Genomic DNA, 15,968 nt, shown 5'->3' on the forward strand with positions numbered 1-15,968 from the left:
TTTCACATTCCCGCTGCAGTTTTTTCCACCTGACACATCACTCCAGTTAGGTTTACACAGTGACTTTTGTTTCCATATAATCTGTAACTAACCTTCTGTGCATTGGTTTAGATTTCAGTTTGTCAGAATTACGTAGCAACAGATTTACCTTTATAACCCCATGATCACTGCACATGAACGGCGGTAAAACTTGACTTGTCATAAAAGTAATTTCTTTAGGAACACAGACATTGTCTAGTATCTTTCGTTCCCTGGTAGGTTTTTTTTACAATCTGAAGCAACTATTGCTCCTGAATATACATTCTGAATAATTTCCTTACTGATGTTGTTGAATCAGTATTATTCGATTCTGTTTCTGGTAAATGTAAGTCCCCAGCTAATATTATTTTTCTCTCCTGTGTTTCATGCAAGAAATGTATGAATTCCTCTAGGTCATCAACACTTGACATTGGTGGTCTGTACACTCCAACAATTGTCATATGTTCCAGGGTTGTCTTTATTGTCACCGTTACACAGTCTACGGTATTGGTGTTATCACTGAACATGTAATAATCACAGGTCTCGTAACTATCTTTAATCCCTATCATAACACATCCACCTTATTATTTGTTAGAATGTCTGTTACAGTAAAACATTTATACCCTCATAGAACTGGTTTCCAGTCATTGCTCTTTAACCATGTTTGACAAACAACAACATAAATCTTGTGAGAATGTAGCACATTTTCCAATAAAAAAATATTATTAATGCTCCTAGCATTAACAACCATCAGAGATGCATCAAATGTTGCTATCTGTGAACTGTTAAATTTTCAACTTGGCAGAAATCCTGCTTAGTGTTTGTCAAATATTGCAAAATATCTCCTACAAAAATTCTGTTGCCTGATCTTGACAATGCATGCCTTCCTGTGTGCCCAAAACTAGGCCTGGTTGCTCTACACATTTCCATTTTTAAAACAGGATTTTTTTTCCATGTATGTATTTACCCAAAAAAAATCTTTTCATTCACAGTGATCTGACTATTCCTCCTGTATGTGATTTGTGAAAAACATGTCCTAACACCAGTACAAGCTATACTATCTAAGAGAGCTGTAAGTTCCCTTCTAACAGTCAGAGAGTCCTTGCGGATGAGATTATTTGTACCGACATGAATAAAAACAGATCCATACTTCCTTACATAAAGGTATTCCAAGACTTGTCTCACATCTTCTATTTTTGCTCCTGGCAAGCATAACACTATTCATTGTTTATTATCTTATCTTATCTGCAAATATTAGTATCAGTTCCTCTAATAATTGAATCTCCAGTTACAAGACTTACCTTTTGTAACCAGATCTGAAGAATCTTCAACTTCTAATGCAGTAATATGTGCTCTGTCAGTTGTTACAAAGGAATGATCTTCATCACCATTAGTTTTATTATTCCCACTGTTTTCATTGTATATTAAATTCTTATCCAGCTGGCATTGTAATTCCACAGCTTGAGCCACACAGTCAACATCTGTCTTTGTCTTCTTTTTTCTTGCAATTATGTTCTTCAATCCTTTCAAGTTCAGTTCTGATTTCTTCCTTTTCACCTGCCCCTTTCCTCTTTTTTCTACCTTCTCTTTTGGAAAAAAATTATGCCTTTTTCTGCAGACTGAAGGTTTTCTGATAGAAAAATGTTATCATTCCCTGTAATCCGTATGTTACATAACAAATCAGTGTCCTTTTTACTACGTATCCTCTTTACTTTGCAGACATCAATCAGTTTCTTTTTCTTCCTTGTAATTTGTTGTGAACTTCTTCCTTTCTTTCTTTTTTTTTTTTGTTTCCTTCCATATCCTCAGATTTCTGAATACTTGCATCCAGAATTCCAAAGTTGTCAGGGTCATCATCTTGTTTCATAGGGTTTGAATGATCTTTACAGACAACAGACACATCATTTTCTAAATGTGCTCTATTTTTTCTTTGTCTAACATTATTTATCTCACCAGTCCAGTCATTAGTATATGTAACAAAAGTTCTCCAAGCCGTACCAATTGCACAAGTGAAATCATCATCAGTAAGTCTAGATTTACTTCTAATAATGGAAAGCAAATCACCCAACTTTTGACATGAGGAACACATCACCAGTGGTACCAGGTGTTACCTTTAAATATGCATAACATTTATTATACTGAAAAAGATATTTGTGCTTTAGCAAATCATTAATTGCATACTCATTTAAGGAGTCCAGTTCAAATGAATAAAATATTATAAAAGAAAAACAAAATAATCAAAATTAGTAACCACAGAATTCAAAGATAACTCAAATAAACTTCTATGGCAAAAATCATACAAGCAATATACAACTAAATACTAAAGTAAGTACAGTAAAGTTCTGACCGTACAAGTTCTGAAAGTCAGACAAAAGCTGTAATTTCTTTACTCAGTATCATTTGCAGTTGCACTTCTTTTAACAGTAAAGATCAATAAATCACAAACCAAGTTAGGATTGTTTAGATACGCTCTGGGTTGTCTTCTCTGCAGTCTGTGTGAATTTATAGCTGACTAGTCCTCTTGGGATGGATAGAGGTTCCCTGTCTAAAACCTATCCCTTTTTAGCAACCAGCAGTGAACATTAAAGGTAAAACAACAAAATATAAATCAATGTAAATCTTGTCTACAAGCTATACCTTCCTTCCTTCCTACAAATACTGAAAAACAGTGAAAAAAATAAAATATGAATTCAAATAAAACTTCTCTAGTCAGCTCTACAGTAAATCACAAACCAAGGTAGGATTGTTTAGATATGCTCTGGATGTTCCTCTCTGCAGTCTGAGCCTGCCTGTCTAAAACCTATCCCTAACAACCAACAGTGAAAATTATAAGTAAAATACTTCTTGTCTACAAGCTATCCCTTCCTTCCTATAAACAGTGACAAACAGTGATAAAATAATTAAATATAAATTCTCTTATCAGTCAACTCCACAGTAAATCACAAACAAAGATAGGATTGTTTAGATAAGGTCTGAATTGTCCTCCCTACAGTCTGTGTGAATTTATAGCTGACCAACCCCCTTGGGATGGCTACAGTTTGCTTGTCTAAAACCTATTCCTTTCTAACAACCAGCAGTGAAAATTAAAGGTAAAACAACAAAATATAAAGCAAAGTAAATCTTCTTGTCTACAAGCAAACCCTTCTTTCCTACAGTGAAAAACAGTGATAAAAAATAAAATCTAAATTCAAATAAAACAAGATAGGATTGTTTAGATAGGCTGTCAATATAAATATATATATATATATATATATATATATATATATATTTGTGTGTGTGTGTGTGTGTGTGTGTGTGGCATTCATTTGCTCTATGGTCAAAACAGAACAAAATATTGAAAACTTGGAATTTCTACTGTTATTAGATCACAGAGTAATTATATTTAAGTTGCAGGAGGGCAAGAGCTGCAGTGGGGCTTGCCTCCTACATGAAACTAAATTTCTTTCTCAATATTTTGAATTCATATATTTTAACTGTAAGATATTTTCACTGTTAGATATTATGATATACACCCAACTATATATATGGGTTGCATTAATTTGAGCAAAAGTCAAAATATCTAAAAGTTGTTGCTGGCATAAAACTTATAAAAGGAAATAAATAAATGCATACATACATGCTTAAAAAAAGTAAAAAAATATATCTAAACCTCAAAATAACAAAAATGTGGAATTTGCCCTTTTGTCACTGCTCTTTGATACTGTAGTTATATATGCATATAAGTTGCAGGGGGTAGGAGGAGGTACAGGAAGTATCACCCCTTTATTAAATAGGTTTTCTTTTTTGATTTTTAGAGTTTCAGTATTTTGAATTTTAATATTTTGACTGTTAGATATTTTAGCATATACCCACCAGTTTTAAGATACAAAGAGCATGACAAAAGAAAAATTAATGTGGTTTTTTTTCATTATTGTATGGGGAAATGACTGGATTAAGGACTTTAGACTGATTTAGTAACAAGGTTTAAGAGTAAACAAGTAAATAAAATACAATATTGAATATGATGAGGCTTTTTTCTAGCAAATACATGTATGTTCAGTAGCAAATCTGCAGCTAGTCATCATGTTTCCATGGAAATAGTCTGATAAACATAAACTGTCTGCCTACTTCTTGTGTCTCCATGGAGATAATGTGATAAAGAGAAACTGACTACAGGCTGGTGGTGAGTGATTGGCTGAAGAAAAAAAAGCTTTTGAGCAAATCAGTGATATCCTGCATCATGGTTGCAGTTCCTGTGCTGGATCCATTTGCTTTTGTAGGTTACTTATCATCTGTACACCAAAGGTAGACTAAAGCTGCATGCAAAAATATTGTTTTGGGATATATATATATATATATATATATATATATATATATATATATATATATATATAGATAGATATACACACACACACACACACACACACACACACACACACACACACACACATATATATATATATATATATATATATATACTTATATATAGAGAGAGAGAGATCATTATTATAAAATTTGTCCAGAAGCCGTTAACGTTTGTCACTCTTGATTATCTCTGATATTATGCATCAGCAGCCAGTCTCAAAAGGTTACCTTTAATTCCACCTTCATTAGAGCTCACTGCCATTGACTGACTGTATCCAAGGAACTCTAATCATCTAACTTATTTATTTATGTATTTATTATTTTACTTTCAAAGACTGAGCCAAGTGTTACACAGTTTAATATCCCCTGACCTTGACTGTAGGATCACATCATTGAAAACAGGACCAGGGTTGTCTGGCAATATGTTTCCATTAAACCCATGCAGCTTGGTAATTTATGTCCTACTGCATATGAGATATTTTCAAAAGGCTTTATTATAATATCTAGTGGGAATGACTCTTAAACATCTATATTTTTATGTTTGACTTTTTTCAAACTATACTGTGTCTTCACATTTTCTAAGCACTACTTCAATATCTTAGTGAGGTAATGTAAAGATAAGTGCAAAATATTCTGATGTAAACTTTGTTGATTTCTTGAATGTTAAGATATGAGCTAGCAGATCCCGTGAATTAATGCATTTTGTCAATTTCAGCTTTCCCAGCTTCAATTTTCATTTCTCCTGTTTCCTACTTACTTATTTGTATATAGTCAGTGGCCTATCCTTTTTTTCATAGCAAATAAAGGAGAAAAATATTTATTTCTTTTCTTGGCTATATTTATTCACAAGTCATTTCCTATGCTCTTGGTCTTCTGTTTCTTTTATTTACATACATTTTTAAGCAGTGCCTCATGTGGAGATATCAGTAGAATAGTTTCTCTCATTCTTATGTCAGAATTTTACAAGACATTCTAGCATTGTTTGTTTTTCTTACTTTCTTGGTGGTTCCTTGTGTTTCTTTACCAAAAAGAATGTGTTTCCAGCAGATTTAAGGACACAGAGACAGGAATCCATCCTTGTTTAATAATAATATTATGTGCATATATATTTTCATATTTCTGTTTATTTTTTTAATTTTATTAACTTATGGTTAAAAACTGTTTAGAGGTCCTATAGGGGATTCTTTACTAATAATGGTTTTTTTTTGTGTGTGTTGGATTAAAGTACAGATTTTGTTTGTAAATGATGGATTATATGACTTTAAAACATACCTCTCAACCTCTTAGACCAAGAAATCTGGACAAAGCCACAAATAATGGCAGGGACAAAGGCCCAAAAATAGGGATACTTTTTAAATATTGCTCTTATAAATTTAGAAAGTTGATAGAATAACAAGTTTTGCATTAGCATGAATTTTCTGGAGGATATTAAGTCTGAAAATCAAATGTCTGCCATTATTTTATAACTTTAGTCCTCAATGATTTGTCAGTGATTTGCCAGAAAACTATAATTTTATGAGAAATGGACCAAAAATATGGGTCAAAAATCTGAACATTCTGTGAAAATATGGACAGTTGAGAGCTATGCTTTAAGAGTTTAAAATTTAGCTGTGGAATTTAACAAGATGATTGGTTAGTTGATGTATTTCAGGAAAGGATTTGTCACTTCTGCCTTGTTCTGATGAAGTTTTGTAATTCACAAGATGAAAGCACTTAACAGCATTTTTAATATTAAAATATTTAACAAGGTTTACATTGGATTCATGTCCCTTTGTCCTTAAACCTGCTTGAAACACTATATTTTTGGTTACCAGTTCTTGCAAATGTTTCACCCCCTTTATTTGTTCGGTTTTTCAAGTTTCTTCCTAATTGGTTATGCAGAAATTGTTGAAAAATAAGACAATTCACACTCTGTCCTGCAGATGAGATGGATTATAGATCAACTCCTACCAGTTTGTTCAGACGGCTCTGCACTGATCATGGTCTTGCTTGCACTTGGCATGGGTGTCATGTGGCAGCGTTTTAGGTGTGTAATACAATGCATTCTGACAATTATAAACTCAGTGAAGAATAGTGGAACACAGAAGTGAAAGTGGATTTGTTCCCTGCCTCCACTAATAAACTTTCATTTCATTTGCTCCATGATATTGCTACCTCATAGAATATTTTGTCAGTGGAAACAATTGTTCAGATGTTGCTTTTGGAATACTGTGTTTAGCTGTTTGTCAGTGAACTTGTCGTCATCATCATCATCATTGTGTCGTAATCTTCTATGCAAACGTTTGTGCCTTTTTGATATATACGTCCATTAATTATTTTGGCATCTTATTTCCGGATTCATTTATTATTCTTGCAGTAAAAGTTAATATCATGGCTACAATTCATGATGAAGGACACTCAGCATTGTTGAGATATGGCATAAAGTCATCTATCAAGCAAGTGACCCAAAAGAATGGGTAAAGTCAGACCACCAAGGGAAAATGTGGTCATGCATACAGGGTACCATAATGGATCATAATTGGCATGGCATTCTAGTGCTCACTGGCTGAACTGACCTTGAAGTGGAGTTTTTGAAATAAATCCATATGCACCTCAGCAGCACATGCACAGGGCCACAGCAGTCAATGAACAAAGCAACATGTCATTATTATGTGTTGCAGTGTAAAAGAAGGACCATAAGGCATGTGAGTCACAGAAGAAAAGCTTTCTCACTATCCATAGCATGCCAAGTAGGCTGCTTGAGAAACTGCTGTCCTGTCAATCACAGACATGATAATTTGGTGAGCAGGTCAGTGACCGCCAGAGTGGTTGGGCTGAGAGAATTACAGTAATCACTGCCAGGACAGAGAAGCTTTGGAATGGTAGGGGCCTGTCACTTTTTAAGCAGGAAGGATAGTCATTGATCACTAGCTGGCTAGGTATACGGATGAGACATAAAATGTTGCCCTATTAGATAATTCAAAAGTGGGATAAATGCTAATGATGGCCATAATGGGTGGAAAGGAATTACAAGCTGATTATTTCCAGATTGGATGGGGAGAGGCCAGAGGTTCTGACTACTACATGGGTAGATGACGGATTAGAGTGCTCCAGTCACTACCAGGGTGAGAGTGGACACCTGTAGCAGCTAATATTGCCATGAAGGAAAAAGGACACACCAGCCTTAGAAGACTATCTTAGCAGTGACATTTTGTACTTACAGTGCCAAAGCCAGGATGATGACTCCACTGGGAATGATGACAAGGGCATAGAGTCTGTGGTGAGGGCTATTGGTGAGTCCAGAATCACCATCTCAGTCCTTGTAACACACAAGCAGCTACTGCATTATTCTTAAAGCAAGCATAAGTAATTCCCAGATTTTGTGTAATTTTAACTAATGCAGTCTACCTCAGTTTTGTCACCTCTACACACATTGAACAAGAACACTAGCCTATGACTTTTAGTAGATTTTATTTTATGTACACCTAACAGTCAAATATATTTTCATACCTTACTAGGGGGAGAAATTTAGTAAAACAGATTTGGCACAAACTTATCAACAAATGGAAATGGAAGACACTTGCAAGAAATTTCTAATGATTAATCCAAGCAAACAATTGTTCAGTATGACCAGCTAATTCTGGAGTGGCATCTGCATCTACCAATGGGCAGCAGGCAGATGACCAACATAATGGAGAGGATTCCTAATCCATGGTGCTACACAGATGATGTCTCATTGGCATGGAATAGTGCTGAAGAACACCTATAAAGCCCATGAAGAGCCCACATCTAGCTGTATGAGTATGGGTTTAGAGGTGATAAAGATGTGTGAATTTTTCAAAGATGTGATGACAGGAATAGATTAGATAAGTCAAAAAATAAGAAGGCAGGTTCATTAAGATTGTGCAGCCCCAGGAAAGTGCTGTAGTTGAGCTTCTTCATAGGATGGGCAAAGTACCTTGAAAAATGTCAACCTAAATGCTTACCATTGTTACATCAGGTATGCATTTTATAGAATGGGTCCAATTAGAAATGAGCAGAAAACTGCAAACATGGCTTTGAGTTAAAATAATCACGTGAACCACTTTGATCAGTTTTGCCTTTTACGTTGGTATGTGGTGTTTCAACTTATAGAACTGGAGGGCTGTACCTCATAAACTCCAGGAAGACACAGGAAGAATATATTGACTTGTATCAAGATCGCAAGCCAGAACAGAGTTCTGCCCAAATTTCCCATACAGGCAGAAAGACTTTTGCCCTGGTATGATGAATGAATAAATTATACCAATATCTGTATGTACAAAACAGATTTATGCTCAGTATGGATCATCAGTCATTGTTATTTTTTCTGCTAGCCCCCAGGACCATTGGGTGAAAGCCCTATGACCCTTTTGTTCCCATCTGGGAGTCCCAGTAAGCTCTCTGTTCATCTGTGTGAGTCTGGTCATTTTGTTAATCCTGGAGGTGACCTAGCTTTCTCCCACTGGTAGAAACCCTCCCTCCACCACTTTTATTGAGCCTGCTCTTGTAGTCCCTGGAGGGAAGAGTGTCCCCACATATACAAGTCCCCTTGGCTTCCTAGTGCTGAGCACCATGACTGGGTAGGCTCAGCTGGCCTGGGTTAGTCTCTAATGTGTAATACCTAGTGCTCCCAGTAGGTGTCAGCCTAAGTGGTAAGCCAGGCCATCTCCTTCCCCCCAGGCAGCCATTCGCTCCCATACTCCCTGGCCAGCTCCTCTAGATTCACAATCAGCTAATCAAATTTGGGTTGCCAAGAACAAAGTCAGAGCTTTATACCTCTAGGCCCCAGAACTGAGTTAAAATCATAAACCACAGTTAGCCATTTTTAGCCTGAGAGAGAGAGAGTATATATGATAACCACAGACTGATTCCAAAGTTGTTCCCAGTTTTTACAGGGATATTCTTCGGCTTAATACCCTACAAAATAACTTGCTCAGCATACTACAGACCAGATTACCACTGTCCAGTATGCCAAATGTCTGAACCTGCAGTTCCTCTCATACAGAGCAGGATTACTATCGCAACAACTTATTATCAGTAGGGTAAAACTAAATTGTCTCATGACGGCCTAAATCCGGCTCATGCCATGGTGAATTCTGCTTCACAATGATAGGAAGAGCCGACATCGAAGGATCAAATAGCAACATTGCTATGAATGCTTGGCCGCCACAAGCCAGTTATCCCTGTGGTAACTTTTCTGACACCTCCTGCTTAAAACCCAAAAAGCCAGAACAATTGTGAGGCCCCGCTTTCACGGTCTGTATTTATACTGAAAATCAAGATCAAGCAAGTTTTTGCCCTTCTGCTTCATGGGAGGTTTCTATCCTCCCTGAGCTCACTTTAGGATACCTGCATTACTCTTTTGACAGGTGTACCACCCCTGTCAAACTCCCCACCTGACATTGGCCCCAGTGCAGGATATTTATTGTTGTTATTAATGGCATCATTTGCCCTATATATTTCACAGGGCCCTAAATAGGAAAAGAGCTACTATTGAAGACCTGTTGTTAGAAGATTTTATTGATATGGAAATACATTCTTATTTGAGTGTATTGGCACCTAGAATGCCTTCTTTCTTTGGGGCCCCAAAAATACATAAATCCATCAAAAGTCCACCTTTTAGACCTATTGTTGATAGTAGATACTATTCTTAAGCCTTTAATTAGAACAGAAAAGCAGATTTGTAAGGACTCCTGGGGTTTCTTGGAAAGCATTAACAAAATACCTTTTGATCCAAACATTGTATTTTTAACTGTGGATATTAAAGACTTATATACAGTTATTCCACAACAGCTTGGTTTGGAATGGCTAAGGTTGTTTTAAAATGTTGAACAGAATATTATTTATATAACTGAGACCCTGTTAGAACTAATCCTTAAGTATAGCTTTTTTAATTTTAATGGTCTCACCAATGGGAAAATGCATTTTTGTTTAACAATGGCAACTAGAGCAGTGGTTTATGTGGCTTTACTGGATTCATTTTACACCAGACATTCATAGAAGCTTTACTTTCATTATTCATCTGTAAAAAAATGTTGATTGAAAGCTGACCCTTGCTGAGAAAATCATTGTCCCCCTGCCTTCTTTTTGTGTACAAAGATGTGTATAAGCATGCAGTATTGTACTCATAATTCCTGTGCACCACACAGTGTTAGAGCTTAGATTTTCTGTGTTCCTTTGCTCATTAATTTTGCTAGACCCATTAAAGAAAACCTGTTTCAGAAGTACTAGATATTTTGAAGAATAAATTGAAAGTTTAAAACGTTATTTTCCCCACGACATTTTACACTAATATCAAATATCACAGCTACTATCCTTGCTGTGAGCCATGCAGTGTGGTAGGCATTGGGCTAAGATGGCACAGTGCTATCACTAACAGTGAGTACCAGTTACAGAACACTTTTCTGAGCATTTTCCAATTAATTATTGGTGAAATGTTCTGTATGTAGGAGGTGTACTAAGTGTCTGTCAGTACTTGCAGCTTAAATACTGCATTCTGAAGTCAGCAGTAGCTCCTCTCCCATTGCTGCCAGTTATACTTGACCTCCTTCCTGGCTGTTCCCATTTTATACCCGAGTTCCCTCCTGTTACTATTTTATACTTGACTTCCACGCTTGCTGCCATTTTATACAGGACTTCCTTTACAAACTTGTCCTGCACCTCACCCTGAACTTTTTGAGAGGTGTAAATCACCCCATTCTGAACAGTGTGCTTTATTTCTACATTCAGGCATTAAATACAATGTTGATAACAACTGAGAAACAAGCAAAAAAATATATACCACGAAGACCAGGAACTATACCTCTGAATAATATATCAAAAGTCCATTTATTGATTGCCCAAAAGGTCGTTGTGCAAAAAGCAGAAGAAATTGCACTTAGAACAAATACAAATAGCAGCAAAATGGTCTTTCTTTTAAATACAATGTTATTTGCCCATTGGTGTGTCCTTTTATGTGGACTAGTTGCCCTATGCAGGACAACTATTTCTGCCTTTTCACCAACTTTCCCTATTTAAATAAAGCATGTCCTCACATAGTTACACCAATCACATTTCACATTGCGCTGTACCTTGGTAGCCACAGTTTTCCTGGTTGCCTGTGCCTTTACTGTAGCTTAGTCAAGGATTTTAATTCCAGCACTGTAAGCTGTGCTTATGCTGTTGTTTAAATCTGCATGTACCCTTCCTTGTAGCTTACCCTTTCCTTCATGTGTAGTCATGTTGATTCTCCTGTTTGGAATGTTGTATTCTTTGATGTCCCTCTTTCTTCTTTTCATCCATATGAAGCAACATTCCTCCCTATAAGAATTCCAGTGCAACTTGGATCAGTGGATGGGGGAATCATAAATTTACACCCTAGTGTGCCACCTATGCACCTATTAGAAACAAGAAGCTTTTAAATGCCCGTACACTCGTACCCAAGATGTACCCTAATAAAATGACTGGTATCAAAACCTGTCAAATACATTTTGGAAGTGTGGCTAGAATTAAAACAGCCCTTTAGGGTCATTACCTTAATAATCACCTATGAGCATATGAACTTTTCACAAGTACCTCTGAAAGTACTTTTCATTTGGGATTCTTCTGACCTAGTGGTTCCACCTGCTGGAGAAAAGGTATAATTTGCCTAGTCCTACTTTTATGACATTTCCCTTCAGATTATTCAAATGTTTCCTAAGACATTATTTCAGCAATTTCTTAATTCCCCCCAGACTTGTATTTATATTTTAGATGCATAAAGTGATCTAATTTGTTAAAGTGCCATGTCCTGTGATGTTAAGTACCCCCCCACCCCACCACCATTTATGACTCTGTGAAACAAATCTTTTAAGTTCTTGGTGTGAATAACAGCCTCTGGTAAGTTAACACCTCAATAAAGATAAATAAATAAAAACTATAGTATGACAGCTGCCTAAGACTTTTTGGACAATCACTGGAAATAAATAAAACTGAAATATGTTAAATAAAATCTTGAATAAGAAAGTAGACTGCTTAAATGGAAGATCTATTTATTTATATATATATATATATATATATATATATATATATATATATATATATATATACCTTTTTGTAAGTCACTACATTATTGACAAAGCATGTCTGTGTAGAGCTACTTTAACCATAACAGTTCTTTAGGAAAATTAAAAAGGAACTTATGTAATACTCTTTATGTTTTATTAACGTTTGTGCATTACCACATACTTTTCTTTTTATTTACAGATCACCAATGCAGCAGAGACAGAGGGCATCACTTTTCAGAAGCTTGTCAAAGGGCATGCTTACTCACTCACAGGTGCAGAAGAGGTAATTATAAAACAGAAAAAACACAGCTAGAATGGAAAATAGATGCATACTTTATACAGTTCTTTGAATTTTTTATGAGGTAATCATCAGCTGAAGGAGAGAATCTCCAAGCACATAAGCGATATAAGATTAAAAGACATTAAGAATCCTCTCACCAAGCACATTTCAGTCAACAGCTCTCATTCCTTCTTGTTTATGGTGCTGCAAGTTATCAAAGAAGTTCTGAGGGGAGGTGGTTTAACTCTATAAACTGAATTCGCTGAAGTAAAATGGATCAGTGATTTGCAGGCTGACACGTCCCCTGGTTTAAATAATTGTCTTCCTTTAAAACCTGCCCTGAAAGGGCGGCTGCTGAAATCTCACTGCTGATTGGCTTATCCATTGCCTAAATATGTGTTCTTGATATGGACGTTCATTAGATCTGAAGAAGGGTACTGGAATTACCCGAAAGTTCTTATCTTGTTTTTACCAGTGTTTTGTTTTTAGTAAGTGTATTTTATATTATGCTATGTGTCGTGGTGGGAGGTGGTGATACTATTTTGTTTTATGTAAACATACTATCATATAAATATCAAGCAGCATTTGTAGGACATTTGTACTATCATTTCATGGGTAATCTTTATTGGTATTGCTATTTTGGTTAACAATTTATGTCATATAAAAATGTCAGCTATTTTGTAAACTTGCTTTGTTGAGTTCCCATGACTTGGCTTAAAAGAATGAATATGCTGAGGTACTGGTTACCTCCATAGGCTGATCTTTTTATCAACACATTAACATAGCTAAATAGACAAATTGAAATAGTTTATTCAATGCAGTTTCTTATGAGTCAGTAAAACAGTGTCTTTTCTTGGTGTGATGAAAGAAATAGATTATGTGGTAGAATTTGAAAGTGTAATAGAGAAGCTGGTCACAAAGCCAAATGGGGTCATTCTAATGTTCCATAGTCCATTGGCAGAAAATAATGCAATAAATGTTGAAGTAGGAACTAGGATGTCATACAAACTAATCAATAAACAGGGATTATTTGTTGTATACATGAAACATTATGGATCTTACTGATAAAGCAGAATATCTGCATGACCAAAGAAAAGCCAATGAACCTGCCAAACAATGTGCAAGATTCATTACAGACCAGCTGATATGGTGAGGAAGTTGTAATAAATAAATGGCATGAAGACCAAGGAATGAAAGCAGAATTTAAGGTTGTAATGTGTAGCAGAAGTAAGGGGGAAAAAAGAGTTTGATGGAATATGAAAAATAAATGACAAGGGAGTAAATTGGTTTTGTGAAATGCACCTTTGGAAAAACACAGGTGAAATGACTGCCATTATCAACGTCTGAAGTTAAGTATAGGACACCAGTGATAATTGTGGGTGAAAATTATGACCTACTATGAAAAACTCAAATGCTCTTGAAGTTGTGGCAATTGGAGAAAACTGTGGCAGGAAGACCTGTGTTTGTGGAGGATGACTTTTCTTAGGTGACAAGAAAAAGTCATCTATGATTTGTGGCAGCAATACAAGAAAGTAAATTGAAGAAAAAAAAACATTTCAACTGTCATTCCTGATTCTTGTGAATGTGTTTTTGAATAGTAAAGTGCTGACCTTTGATATAACAGATGAAGCTATTTTAAAATGAAGGAAATCCCCATGAGAGTAACTTAAGTACAAATGGGGCAAGATGACAAGCAGAGTGTTCCTCTAAGAGAAGTGAATATTTCAGAAGAAATAGAGGACGAACGGGAGAAGACATCTAACTTAAGTGAAAGATCTTTGCACGTGTGCAATCCTAGGAACAGGATGACCATATAGACCAAAAAGTTCTTGTGATGGCTTGAACTGGGGAATATTGGAGGTGTGCTGTGTTAAAAAAGGCAAGGTAATAAAAGGTCCGTCCAACAAGTATATGTAGGGATAAAAATTGCCAGAACATATATTAAGCTGCAGCTTTTATATTATTTATAGGCAGGCTCATTGTTTATCAAAATGCTATATGCCGATGCATATATTTTACTGAAGTTATACTGTTATAAATTTGAGTTTAGCCATTAATTATCATTAGTGATGTTTATATGTTAGCTGTAGTAGTTGAGGGTAACTTATCTATCAGTAATTAAACCTGTAGTATAAGGGGAAGGGTGAACAATGAAAGATGAGGATTGAATTTGATTATATGGTTTAGTACTAACTGCAAAAATTCTGTTTACCTTTGATCATTTCCTTTGTGACAAGCATTTATATTATTTATGTTATAGAATGATTTTTTTAATGTAATTTTTGAGATTTAGCACAGTGCAGTATGTAAATAGATTTATGTTTCAAAGATGTTTAATTTGTTTGGGGTTATTAAAATGAGAACATTAATCTATGGTTATAGTACTGCTTGATATGAACAGTAGATGTTATATATAGAGATGCCCTCTAAATATGTTATTGGTGTATTATTAAAAGCATTTTCCCTCATGTAAATTATAATCACCAACTTTTTGCATGTTATTTATTTATTTGTTTTGTTGTTTATTTGAGAATGCATTTTATGGTATATTATGCTAATCAGTGATACAATATGTGTGGAAGTATATGTGTCCCTACATAATTTTAATAATATAACATAAACATATATATATATATATATATATATATATATATATATATATATATATATATATGTATATATATATATATATTAGATTTAAAAAATCACCTCTTCATCAGTTTCTTGAAAACAGGTACAATGGTACCTACCTATATGTATAAAGCAAATAGTGAATGAATATAAAAAGATATGATACAGAATATTGGGTATAAAGATTTCTTTCTCAGATAAGTATGTCAAACTGAACTGCTAAAAGGATGAAAACTAAAATGGCAGTATAACAGTTCAGTTTATTTAGTATTTATTTATTTATATTTGTTAACTAGGAGAATGGACTGATCAGTACTGATCAATTTCAGGCTGAGCCTGAGTGAAACACAAAACTTTTTACAAACAAAAAATACAGAAATGTAAGCAATAACAGTATAGTTTAGACTAATTACACAGAAAAAACTATGTCTATACATTCCAGTGAACAATCACAGTACAATGTATAATCAGGCAGAGTGTAATATAAAAAATACACATTAGTTTCTAAAGTGAAAAAATAAACGAAGATGCCAGTCCAAGTATTTCTTAATTTCCACCAGATTTATTGTAAGCACTTTCGTTCATCCAAAATAAAGTGAATTTCATCAGACAAACCTTCCTCCCAACATCCCTTATTTTAAATAGTCTCATTAGTGACATCATAAAATCAA

At 35.0% G+C, this 15,968-nt stretch overlaps 1 protein-coding gene across 2 annotated transcripts in view; it reads left to right on the forward strand.

Moving 5' to 3' along the window:
- Window positions 1-15,968, forward strand: part of CAPN2 (calpain 2) — a 602,999-nt gene that overhangs the window by 348,424 nt on the left and 238,607 nt on the right. For both annotated transcript variants that reach the window (XM_044058713.1, XM_044058721.1), the window contains exon 6: window positions 12,586-12,669. In XM_044058713.1, coding sequence (XP_043914648.1) covers window positions 12,586-12,669 — 84 coding nt within the window. The remainder of the gene's footprint in view (window positions 1-12,585; window positions 12,670-15,968) is intronic.

Source organism: Protopterus annectens, chromosome 1.part2, assembly GCF_019279795.1.
Source record: "Protopterus annectens isolate FY-2018-M chromosome 1.part2, PAN1.0, whole genome shotgun sequence".
NCBI lineage: Eukaryota > Metazoa > Chordata > Ceratodontiformes > Protopteridae > Protopterus > Protopterus annectens.